Source organism: Petromyzon marinus, chromosome 54 (genome assembly GCF_048934315.1).
Source record: "Petromyzon marinus isolate PM22_M1 ecotype Great Lakes invasive population chromosome 54, UKy_Petmar_22M1.pri1.0, whole genome shotgun sequence".
Lineage (NCBI taxonomy): Eukaryota > Metazoa > Chordata > Hyperoartia > Petromyzontiformes > Petromyzontidae > Petromyzon > Petromyzon marinus.
The window spans coordinates 6,965,379-6,977,832 of NC_133720.1; the positions used below are offsets into that span (position 1 = coordinate 6,965,379).

General features: G+C 48.6%; 1 protein-coding gene across 4 annotated transcripts in view; it reads left to right on the top strand.

Moving 5' to 3' along the window:
• Positions 1-457: 457 nt before the first annotated feature.
• Positions 458-12,454, top strand: part of ZCCHC14 (zinc finger CCHC-type containing 14) — a 47,686-nt gene continuing 35,689 nt past the window's right edge. For 2 of the 4 annotated variants that reach the window (XM_032974686.2, XM_032974687.2), the window contains exons 1-2: positions 458-2,581; positions 10,621-10,780. In XM_032974686.2, the coding sequence (XP_032830577.2) occupies positions 1,631-2,581; positions 10,621-10,780 (1,111 nt within the window). In that variant the 5' untranslated portion in view covers positions 458-1,630. The remainder of the gene's footprint in view (positions 2,582-10,620; positions 10,781-12,454) is intronic. The other 2 variants (XM_032974684.2, XM_032974685.2) reach the window with 1 other exon arrangement.

A 12,454-nucleotide genomic window follows, 5' to 3' on the forward strand; every position in this document is an offset into this window, starting at 1 on the left:
TTGAGGCCGAGTCGACCTAGGGGGGGGGGGGGAGGGAGGGCCCAGGACCGGTTCGGATGATTCGTCCCCACTGCGTGTTGGTGGCCGTGAGCGGGAATCAGGACTCGGACGGGATTCACAGCGCGGCGCGCCGAACAGCTGCTACACAATACGTCAAAACCACAACCAACAACAACACCACACACACACAAAGAAAACATCTACACTTTAGCTCTTTCAAACTTTTATCTTTTTATAAATATTGTACAGAGGGGGCAAGATGCGTCTTACAATCCGGGGAATGTCGACGTTCGATTGCTCCCGGCTGAGAGCAATCGAGCGTCGACATTTAGATCGGGGGCGGCGGGCGGGGGGGGGGGGCGTGTCTCTGTGCGTTACAACAATTTTTTTTTTTACAAATTATATATATTAAAAAATTTTAGAACTATCACGCGGGCGGGTTTGAATTTGAACGTCAAAAATAACGCCGATATAATTTTTGTTAAAAATAAAAAAAACATTTTTTTCATAACGAATCTCCTTCTCCAGCAACCGCGGTGCGGTCGATCGACGCGAGCGACACTCCATTCGCCGTTGGATGCTTCTAGAATGCCCGGATGTTAAGGCTGAACTTTACACGACGGTTAAGGTTGTGCGGTTTTTTTATTTAAAAAAACACATTTCACTCCTTTCTTCACTTCAAAGTCACGTTTTTTTGCAATACGATCCCTTTGTTTCTCTTGTTTACGTAATATATTTGTTTAGTTTTTAACACGTCGATACATTTTTTGATTGTTATATATAGCATTCGTTATTCCAGCATCACTATCATGCGATAATCCGATTTATTAATCTGAACAGTTTTAGTGACCGATATTTGAAAATAAATCTGCACATTGTCGCTATCACCGGATATTGTAATTATATACCGTTGATAAAAAATCGTTAATAAATTCGTTAACACAAACTCCGTTCGCGCCAAACCGTTCAACGGCTGTCACGCTTATGACACGCAACATTTACTTTTAACACAGATTTATAAAACATGTCGTTATTTATTCTTATTCAAACATCAACACACACTCGTTAACACCACGCACACATCACATTATTTAGTAACAACTCATTCGCAGCAACCTATCGCTTTATCAACTCTCCACAAACGCACAGACACACACACCACTGACAACACATTACTTTTGTTTTAAACTCACTATTAAAAAAAATTATAAATCCACAAGCGCCTACGGACAACATTCATATTATCATATTTAAATATTTATTTTGCACCAACCAAGTTGTGCCCCGGGTATCCTTAACGCAGACACGGCCACACGCTACACCACACACAATGGCGTGACAGTTACACAGCCACACGCAACAAACACCCCCTCCTCAGTAACACCGACATCCTCAACAACAACTACTACAACAACCGTAACAACAACTACAACAACATCCCGCTCGTCGCCTAACACAACAAGCGAAGGCGGCTGGCAGAAGAAGGAAGGAGGAGGAGGAAGGAGGAGGAGGGAGATACGAAGGAGGAAGACACCGACGACGAACCGACCAACAAACCACACACGCGAGTTGCATGGTGGTGGTGGTTGTTGTTATTGTAACGAAAGAGACGGAGTGACACGGGGCCACGATGCCGCAAGGGTTCGGGTTGGACTTGGGGTTCGAACTCCATGGACCCGGCGGCCCCGGAGGCTCGCTAACCTCCGGGGCCTCCTCCGTCTACCGCTGGTTCGGAGCGCTGGGTCCCTCGTCCCGACTCGAGTTCGCCTGCGGCCTCCTCGACCTCGTCAACCCCCTCGAGCTGCGCTTCCTCGCCGCCTGCCTCGAGGAGTTGGCCCGCAAGGACTACCACTCGCTGCGGGACGCCGAGGCCAGGGCCAACAACGCGGCCGACGTGATGATGATGGACGTGGCGGGTGGCGGCGGTTACGAGGACGATGGCGGTGGCGGTGATGGCGAAGAAGAAGGCGAAGAAGAAGGCGGAGATCGCGTTGGATGTGCAGGAGGAGTGGGTGACGCAGCGGGGCACGGACCCGTCGGCGTGGTACGGGCGAGCGATGGGGATGCTGGGGGACACGGCGGCGGTGGTGGAGTCATTGGGGGTGTCGGACGCGATGGCTCCGCGGGGACTTTGGTCGCCCCCGGAGGTCACGGAGGAGCCGGCGCGACTGCGGGAAGAGCGGCAGCGGGAGGAGGCGGAGGAGGACGCCACAGGGGCCTACCCCTAGCCGCCTCGGCCCGCAGCCGGCTCGTGGTGTCCGCGGCGCTCCTCCGCTCCGACAACCGCGAGGCCGCCTCGGCCCTCTACGCCGCCCTCGGAGGAGCAGCGCTGGCGGAGGACGGCGACGAAGACGAAGGCTGCGACGAGACCCTCACGCTGCTTCTCACCATGGCCGTCAACCACCCGGCCTTCTCGTTCCAGCAGAAGCGGACGCTGAGGAGGAGGCTCGCGGCCCTCCAGAGAGCGGCCCGAGCCGCGGCCGAGCAGCAGCAGCAGCTGGCGCAGCAGCAGCAGGCGGCGGCGGCCTCGGGCGAGGAGAGCGACGCAGGCCAACAGCAGCAGCAGCAGCAGCGTGCCAAGGTGGTGATGGTGGTGATGCTTGATGGTTGTTGTATCAAGGTGGTGGTGTCAAGGTGGTGGTGTTGATGATGGGTGTGGTTGTGTCAAGGTGGTGGTAGTGATGATGGTTGTGGTTGTGGTGTCAAGGCGGCGGTAGTGGTGTTGATGCTTGGTGGTCGTGGTTGTGGTGTCAAGGTGGTGGTGTTGATGATGGTTGTGGTTGTGTTAAGGTAGTGGTAGTGATGATGGTTGTGGTGTCGAGGTGGTGGTAGTGGTGTTGATGATGGTTGTGGTGTCACGGTGGTGGTGGTGGTGGTGATGATGGTTGTGGTGTCAAGGTGGTGGTGGTGATGATGGTTGTTGTGTCAAGGTGGTGGTGTTGATGATGGTTGTGGTGTCAAGGTGGTGGTGTTGATGATGGTTGTGGTGTCAAGGTGGTGGTAGTGATGGTGGTTGTGGTGTCAAGGTGGTGGTAGTGATGGTGGTTGTGGTGTCAAGGTGGTGGTAGTGGTGTTGATGATGGTTGTGGTGTCAAGGTGGTGGTGATGATGGTTGTGGTGTCAAGGTGGTGGTGTTGATGGTGGTTGTGGTGTCAAGGTGGTGGTGTTGATGGTGGTTGTGGTGTCAAGGTGGTGGTGGTGATGATTTGGTGGCTGTGGTGACGGTGGTCGTGGTTGTGGTGGTGATGAAGATGCTGGTCGTTGTGGTGTCAAGGTGGTGGTGGTGATGCTTGGTGGTCGTGGTGGAGATTTGTGGTGACAAGGTGGTGGTGATGCTGGGGATCGTGGTGATCGTGGTCAAGATTGTGGTACCGAGGTGGTGATGCTTGTGATTATGGTGGAGGTTGTGGTCCCTTTGGCTCATAACCAAAAGTTAGGAGTTGTATACAGTGGTTGTGTTGTTATTGGGTTGTTGTACGTGTAAGTGTTGGGCGAGATGTCTCTCGTCAACTTCTGGCGCAGATTTCGGTGTTTTCCATCCCCTGTTTATGATCACCTGGTTTAGGGTAATGCAACTTCACTACCACTATTTTAATTGGATTCCATGCCCAACGTCATCACTGACGGATTAGGAATACCAAATGTCACCAACTCTTGAATTAATTGACTTTTGTGCCATCTTCATGATCACTTATTTGATTGTGGACATGAAACTTACAACACCACCATTACCACCACTACTTACAACACCACCATTACCAGCACTACTTTCATTCGCTTCTAGAACAATCTGCATCATTGACACCTCAGTGATATTCAATATTTTTTTATCACCACCACCACTTTAATTGATTGGCGTCCATGCCGTCTTCACGACTACCTGATTTGGGATATTAAACTTCAGCGCCAACTCCTGCACCATCGGCTTCAAATTTGAGAATCATAATATATTTTTTTTATACTGAAGGAATCCGATGAGCTATGAAGCTCTTTTTCACGGATGTTCAGTAGGGGCATGGCAGAAAGCAATGCAAAAATACAATGATGGTAATGGCCAAGCTGATAATGGCGGTAGTGATGATGGAGACAAGTGTAGAGGTGATTTGAGTCTCGAGTGTGTGGCATTTATGGTATTAATGGGAAAATTAGGAGAACTTTGAATGTGTTGATTATTCCAGTTAAGGCGACCACTGCTGCCTTTTCGTACAAGCCCCGAGTGAACTTTTGTTTTGTGGAAGAGCACTCTTTCTCCTACCCCCCCCCCCCATCGTATGGATATCTATTACCCCTCAGCAACGTGTGCTGTCAACTCCCCGCCTCAGGTCAAGTCCAGCCTCAGCACCTTTTCTTCCGTGCCTGTGACTCACTTGGCAAAAGAAAAACAAATTTCCCAATGTTTCTGTACAGTGTCCTTGAGATGTGGGGTGGGGTCACATTGAGCGACGATTTAAAATCCAAAATGTATTGTTCGTGTAAGTGGGCATTGCGTAAAAAGCCATGCAGTCCTTTGATTAATTACAACACTGGACTGACGCCGGCTGCTTGGAAGGGGGATGTGAGTCGTTGATATTTGGGTTTTCATTTGTGGTGGCGTGAACCAGTGGGTTGCGTGTCCCTTACTCAACTCGCAGTTTTGAATCGAGTACATTATTATCTAATAAATACCATCCGCGTCGGCAGCCTCGCCACCAGAGCCAATTGAAAAAGAAATAAAAACTTTGATGACATCTGAAAGACTAAAATAACTCTGTAACCAGGCATGACCCGTTTGAGATTAGATTTTTGCCAGCGAAAAGCTACATTCGATCAGAGAAGAGCTTCATTCGAACGGACGGCTTTGATATCTATATTTTTTGTCGATGAGAGCGATCATACCGGAAGATTGTTTTTTTGGTTCCGCTTTTAGCTCCAGAACCAAAAGTCGTGGGAGGATGAGGAATGCACTAAAATTGAATCACAAAAAAAACCTCTTTTCAAAATGCAAATCTGTGTCATGAGAGAGCATGACCTGACCTCTGTAGAGCAGGCAAAAAAAAAACCACGTTGACCGAAGTGATTAGTCAATTATAATTCCGCACCAGAAATTTATCTCGAGGGATGGCTGAATTTCAGTATTTTTCTAAATCAACACATTTCAATTTATTAATTTATTTGTAGGATATTCGTTGTGATTGTTATCATCATCGTACTATTTTAGATGTGTTTAAAGATGTTTCTTTCCGCATGTCATTAGGAAACCGACATTAGTGCAAGAATAAGAAATTCACTTAAATTCTCACGAAATATTCCTTTCCAAGATGAAAATCTGCGTGTGCTTTTGAACGCGCATGACCCCACCTGTACAGCAAACTAAAAATGAGATAGGATGGAGTGATTGGTTAATTGTGATTCTGCACCAGAACTTAATATCGAGGGATGGCTTATTTACAGTGTTTTTTTAAATCATATTACAGTATCATTACTCTTTAACTAGTTGTAGTTTTATAAATGTATTTCACGTTGTTTTCATCGTCATCGCACTACTTGAGTTATATCGAAAAATGCCTGTCCGCTGTTCTGCTTTTAATTGGAGAACTGAAAATAGCGCGGGATGAGAACCCCCTGTGTACGAACGAGGTGATCAGACGGCACGGAGGGCGCCGTGAAAGCGAGCGATCTAACTTGGGGAAGGCATAGCTTGAAGAGAGGGCCCCTTGCCTATAACAACTGGCAGTTCAAGGGCATTGATTCACAAGCAGGCAAGCCTCCTGACGCTGCTGATGAGACGCTGTATGTCAAAAGCTGGTCCCGACTTCAGCTTCCACTGATTCAACGTTGCTGAAATGATGCACTCTCAGAAGGCCGTTGACCCGATGGGTCGTGTAAAAAAATATCTTATTTATTTTTTAGCGGACAGATAGATGTGTGCAGGAGATGTATTGTCTGCTTATCTATACTGTTCAAACGTGGATTTTTGGCGATGACGCTGCTTTTCTGAAGGTTCGGAGCTTTGAATGCTTGGATTGAACCTTGGTCCCAGCATCTGATGACTTTGGTATACAAGTTACAGGCTAATAGTACTTTATAGATCTTGGCGATTGTGCTTTATTATGGGTCTCGGATGTGTTTTCGGGTTACACCGCCTTGTGTTGCTCGGCACGACGTCCGACGTTTCCCTCCCAAGTGCCGGGAGCGTGAATTCATTTCCAGAAGAAGCTTCCGGCACATGGAGCGAAAACGTCTTGACATGGTGCTGGAGGACGACACGCGGCACGATCCGAAAAAACAAAACACAGGGGCTCCTCTTGCGTGGCCATCAAAAAGACCATTTAATGTCATACGACGTGAAAGGCATCAATGAGTCATTGTGCTTGAGCAAATAAACGTGATCGCTTGGATTGGGACTTCCAGGCCGAGCTGCTGGAACAGTGTATATTTAGAATATTCCAGAAGTGCATCTGACCGAGAGTTCAAAATCTGTAGCAGATGCCCGCAGCGAGGAGAGTTGAACTGTGGACTTGCTGTTAAATGGTTGAGTGGCCGCTACTCTGCTGAGACGCAGCGGAGTAGCTGGTTGGAGAGCACGCCAAGCCAAGGCATACAGCTTAACGTCGATAATCTAATAAGATATCAGCGTGGGGACGCGGAGGAACGGATATTGAGGCATTCCTTTGCTTGGCGTACAGTTATTTTATTTTACTTCTCTTCTGGGTTCTGCACTAGGTCAGAATATTTATACTGGAGGAATCCGATGAGCTCTAAAGCTCTTTTTCATAGATGTCCAGTCGGGGCGCGTGGGTTAGAACCCTCACGACAACAAACAGTACTTAAACAGGATGGGAGTGCAAAGTATCGGAAAGGTAAACAGATCAGTTTAAAAAATATATATACAAATAAAACTATTTTTTATCCTACCAGGTAAAGCCCACTGAGCTATTAATTTATTTTTCAGAAGCGAACCCGGCCACAAATGACAGCTCGGAGAAGCGGCCCATCGTGTGGAAGTTTACAGCAGCAAAATTATCTAAATAATATAGTCGCGCATATTCATATTACACTTCTTCTCCCGCGTTTAAAAGCACCTGATATTAAACGGACTGCATCGACACGCGGACCTCGATATGACCGCTCTACGGAAGGAGACCCCTTGGTTGATAATTGACATTGCCGTAGCCATCAAAATCGCCCAGGAACGTAAGACCGATCGTGCCAGGTTCTCGGAAGCTAAGCCGGGAGGAGGGGGGGGGAGTTTGATCGCCCTAGAGGGTTATCTTGGATGAGCGATCGGCCACGTATACAACAGGTGTTATAGGCTGTTGTGGGCGGGGGGCGGGGTTCTATTTTGTGGGCTCCAGAGGGCAATGCAGGAAAGCTTTGCCGTATCGATATACTTCCAACGTCTATGCTGCCCGCCTTCACGAGAGAGCGTGCACCGGCCGGCGCGGTGAAGTGTGTCCAAAGAACTGCTATCAGCCATACAGCATGGTGGAGGCTGTCATCTAGCAGTGCGTTGACGGAGCGGACTCTACATGTACACGTGCCCAACGTTAGCATAGCACGTGCGCTTGAGTGTGCCGTGTTTTTGCCATGCGCACACATGTGCTCTGTGGCACGATTTCAAATAATTGTTTCAGCAGTGTCCAGTGTAATGTAGGATCTAAGTAAAGTGAATAATGTAGCACCTACGTCAAATGAATGTATACAGACAGCCGAGTTAGAAAGCAGTGGGCCCCTTGAAAGATGCGATAGGCACTAAAGGGCCAAGTTGTATAAACCGAGAGTCCTTCTCAAGATCTGTTGTTTAAGTGGCCATGCAACTTCCTGTCATCTTGGAAATTGCATCCCGTAGTGATATCTTTAAAAAGTTAACTACACTGTTTGAAAAGCCCACGCAGCTATTAGAGCCTTTTCAAAGGCGCCCTGGCCACACATGATAGCTCATCGAAGTGGCTTATATAATCACACGTGGGAATTTATGGAAGCTGCCAAATCATCTAAATGTATGTTTTTAAATGTGGAGGGCAAAACTTGAGGACCTGGAGAAAAATCCACGCGACCACAGGGAGCGAGAACATGCGAACTCCAAATATACAGGCGTAAGGGTACGGGATCGAACCCACCACCTCCTGTTTACCAGGCGAGGGAGATAACAGCTCACTACCGCGCCAGTTGACTCTTCTAAAATTGATCACTTCAGCGATTCCTTAATCTACTGCTCGGTGCAGGTCTCCCCACGGTTGTGACAGTCGCAGGCTTGGTGAAGGTGAGGGTTTGTCAGAACTGGTTTACCCATCGCTCGCCACTGATGTGAGTTCAGGCTAGGAATCGAAATAACGACCCACCAGGTTCATTGCAAAATGGTGTGTGAATCACTTGTGTCGCCGCTACCGAACGCTTCACACTGTACAGTTACAAAAACAATACTTGAGTTCACATACAGTCATGAATGGAGTTGACCAATGATCTCAAGAGAGGATCACAAAGATTGGGCAATTGTTGGTACTAGTTCTGGCTCCTTGTGATTTCCCCGCACCTCTGCATCATTCTCTCTCTGACAGTGAACGGAAACTGCATTACAAACTAAACAATTATTATTTTAAAACTATTTGAACTCATGTGATATACTCCTTACTTTTCAGATGAATATACTTTAACTTTAGGTGCTGTGGAACATCAGTAATCTTCAATGGCCTCTGAAGTGTAGTTTTAATTTCTCGTATATATTACATCTATTATTAAATAATCACGTCATACCTGCTATTAAATGGGTATCGGGGACGTGGGAACTGACAGATGAAGATGGAACAAAAGCTTTAACATTGGGCATTGAATAATGGAACACGTGGATTAGAGATGACACACAATGTAGCTGTTTTAAGCCACAGCTCTTTAAGCCGACATGTTTTAATACGTAGCAATGCATATACAAAAAATACACCATCGGAGCTCAATGTCTTCTCAATGACCGCTGATTAAAGATGTAACTTTGACTGTCGTGAAAAGTTAAAAGTGGGCCTGTTGAGGACACGTCGCTTGGATGGGGGGTGCCGTGCCGGCGCTCGCGAATAACAACGAAGCGGCATCCTCAATGGGGGGGGGGGGGGGGTAGCGTCCGGGCGTTCAGCGCCCACCGGGGAGATGGAGCAGCCGAGATCGCCTCGCGCGTAGGTTTTATTTTAATTTGGTGCAATTGTGAACAATAGCCATATCAGACGTGAGTGCATCTAATCGGCCATAATCATTGGTTCGCTGCAGCTCAAAGGCTTGTGCGAGGTGGGTCGTCGCCGCACAGCTAAATAACGGGTCGTCGCGCGTGAAGCCATTCGCGTCGCGCCGGCGCTGGTCGGGAATGTTCTCGCGCGCGCCGAACGGTATTGGCCGTAGACTCGAGTGGAGCCGTCTTCGATTGTCGGAACCCCCCCCCCCCGGCCCCCACGCCGTCGGCGAACTTATTTCGTCGGTGATCGTCGGAACAAAAATGACAGACGCAACGTGGTTGTGACAGACGGGGGGCGGTGGCTCCTCGATGGCCCGGCGTGTCGTTGCAGGCGCCGCAATTTGTCGTTGGAAATGCGCGATTAGGGAGCGCCTTATAAGGAGGTGTGTGTGTGTTGTGCGCGAGTCCTCCGTTCCCTCGAGGTGTGTGTGTGTGTGTGGGCAGCCCGGCCTGCATACCGTCACATAAAGCGGCCTTTAGAAACGTAGCAGGCCTTTTTATTATTATTTAACATTTCGTTTGTTAATTTAAAGCGAAACATGAGTCTGGAAAATTTTTGTGCTACCCCCGACGTTTTTTTTGTGTGTGTGTAACAGCAACGTCGCCGCTGTTTTCAGTGGGCGTGTTTCAGTACGTGAAAATGTAGTGATTTTAAAAAAATACACCCAGCAGAACTGAGTGTCTTGACGGTGACTGCTGTTTCATGATAAATAGTGATCTAAAATAAACAGGTTTAAAAAAAAATAGTATTTCCCGTTCAGTTATTGACCTGAGCTGTTGCTGGAGGTTCCACATTCCTATGACAGAGACAAGTCATCTCATAAGACAAACGCCTTTTTGTCAATCCGATGTAAGGGGAGGGCCTCCCAAGTGTGGGTACTCGCACATATTCCACAACATCTGTCCGTCGTGTGAGAGTAGGCCAAAGGTAACGCTTTACACGCGGGCTGTCTGCAGCTTCCTCCAGTGGAAGCCATTGCGCCAGCGGTTGCCCCGTACACAAGAAATTGCACGGCTGTACCTTCACTTTTATTGACGTATCCTGTCAGCGGGGCTGTTGATGGCACGTCGGTTGCCGGTTACTGGTTGTGTGTTGCCGGTTGCCAGCTGTCCGTTGCTGGTTGCTCCTTGTCAGTTGCTGGTTGTCATTTGTCGGTTGCCAGTTGTCGGTTGGTGGTTGGCGGTTTGTCGGTTGCTGGTTGTCATTTGTTGGTTGTTGGTTGCCAGTTGTCGGTTGCTCGTTGGTGGTTGGCGGTTTGTCGGTTGCTCGTTGCCGGTTGGTGGTTGGCGGTTTGTCGGTTGCTGGTTGTCAGTTGCTGGTTGCCGTTTTGCCAGTTGTCGGTTGCGCTTCGTCGCGGCGTGGACCTGACGGTTCCCCTCGCCTTCCCCGTCCGACCCCGTTTCTCCCCCCCCCCCATATCCAGACGACGCCAAAACGGAAAGTGCCAGGTCCCGAGGGCGAGAGCCTGAGTGACGACACCACGTCCACCTTCTCCAGCCAGGATTCGCCGTCGTATGGCGGCGGCGGAAGCGGCGGCGGCGGAAGCGGCAGCAACGTGACGGCGGCGTCGCCCCCCTACCCCGGTACGTTGAGCCACTCGGGGTCGCCGTGCGCCGGACGGGAAGCGGCAGCCTGTTATTGCGTACCACAAAAGCGCGTACACCGAGGATTGCCTGTGGTTTTTTTTTGGTGCGGGGCGGGGGGTGTCAGCGGGATCTTTATCTTTGTTCTTTGAAAGTGTGGGTATTCCCACCTGTTACAAATTCGTCGGGGGATCGAGTGGACAAGTAGACCAAATACCCTCTGGACCGGGCTCTCTGTAGCGGAGGCTCTTCCGCCAGCAGCGTTGTGAGCAAACGGTTGCAGGGCTGCACCTTTACCCTCTGGCCCTCCTTGTTGCAGAAGAGCTGTTTAGCTCAGTGGGCCTCACCATTGTATTATTTTGTTTTGATTTGAAGCTTTCATGACTGCAGGAATCCATACTCTTTTGGTTCTTACGGTAAAGTCACCAAGTAGGTAGAAAATAAATCACGACGTTTCAGGCGCAACACAAGCGTCCGTCGTCATGTGGGAAAGCGATGGTCTGCTGCTGAGGCAGACTGTTTTAAAAGGTTTGAAATGGGTGTAGCCCGAGGGTCATAAAGAAGTGGCCGGGGCCAGTGATGTTGATGTGAGAAATTAGCATGATGTTAATGTGAGAAATTAGCATGTAACTGTAGAAAATAAGGAAAGCGGCCTCCTCAATGAGGGCACGGAAGTGGCTATGTTAAGGTGAGAGATTAGCATTATGTTCATGTGAGAAATTAGCATGTAACTGTAGAAAACAGTCTGCCTCAGCAGCAGGCCATGCTTTCCCACCTGATGACGGACGCTTGTGTGTTGCGCCCGAAACGTCATGACTTATTTTATTTTACACCTATACGTGACTTTACCGAACGAACCAAAGAGTATTCTTTTGTTGTTGTATTGTTTGTTGTTGCAACTTGTTGACCCGCCCATCCTGGACATCTGTGAAATAGAGCTTCAGAAGCTCATCGGACTCCTCCTGCAGTCTAAATAAAGATTCTGGTTGGGTGTGTGTGACCCGCTTGGCGATTGGACGTATGGCTATTGAGACAGCATCGAAGTCGTGGAAGTTCAGAAGTTTATTTCCACCGAGTGAAGCCCATTGGGCTGTGCAAGCCCGTCTTCGAGGGCGACTCGGATTTTGTTGGTTCATCATTTTTTTTGCGCGTGTCGTCCTCCCTCCTTCGCCCGGCACAGCCGATTTTAACAGAGTTGGTTCAAACTCGATTTTGGTGCTTTCGTGACTGCAGGAATTAATCTTTGTTTTTTTTTCGGTAAAGTCACGTAGAAATAAGAAAAAATGTAATTGCATAATACACGACGTTTCGATTGCAACACAAGCAATCATCGTCAGGTAGAGGTAACACATAACCGCAGATATATATACAGACCTTAAGTAGAGGGAATTAACACAGATATACCAGGGGATACAGAGAGATGGAGCATCACACTAAATCAAACATAGTTTCCAAATTTTGCTAAACCCTGTTTGAACAGAGTTGTCACGTGACGAACGAGCGCGGCAATTTATCACGGCTTCAAGTCATTCGGTTGATTTGGGATTTTTTAACCTGCAGCGGACCTGCCGCTTAAAAAACATTTGGAAACGGTAAAAGACACGACGTTAGGTCATTTCTGTTCAGCTTTTCCGGTTTCCAGCTTCACGACCTGTGCTGTGATTCCATTACCGC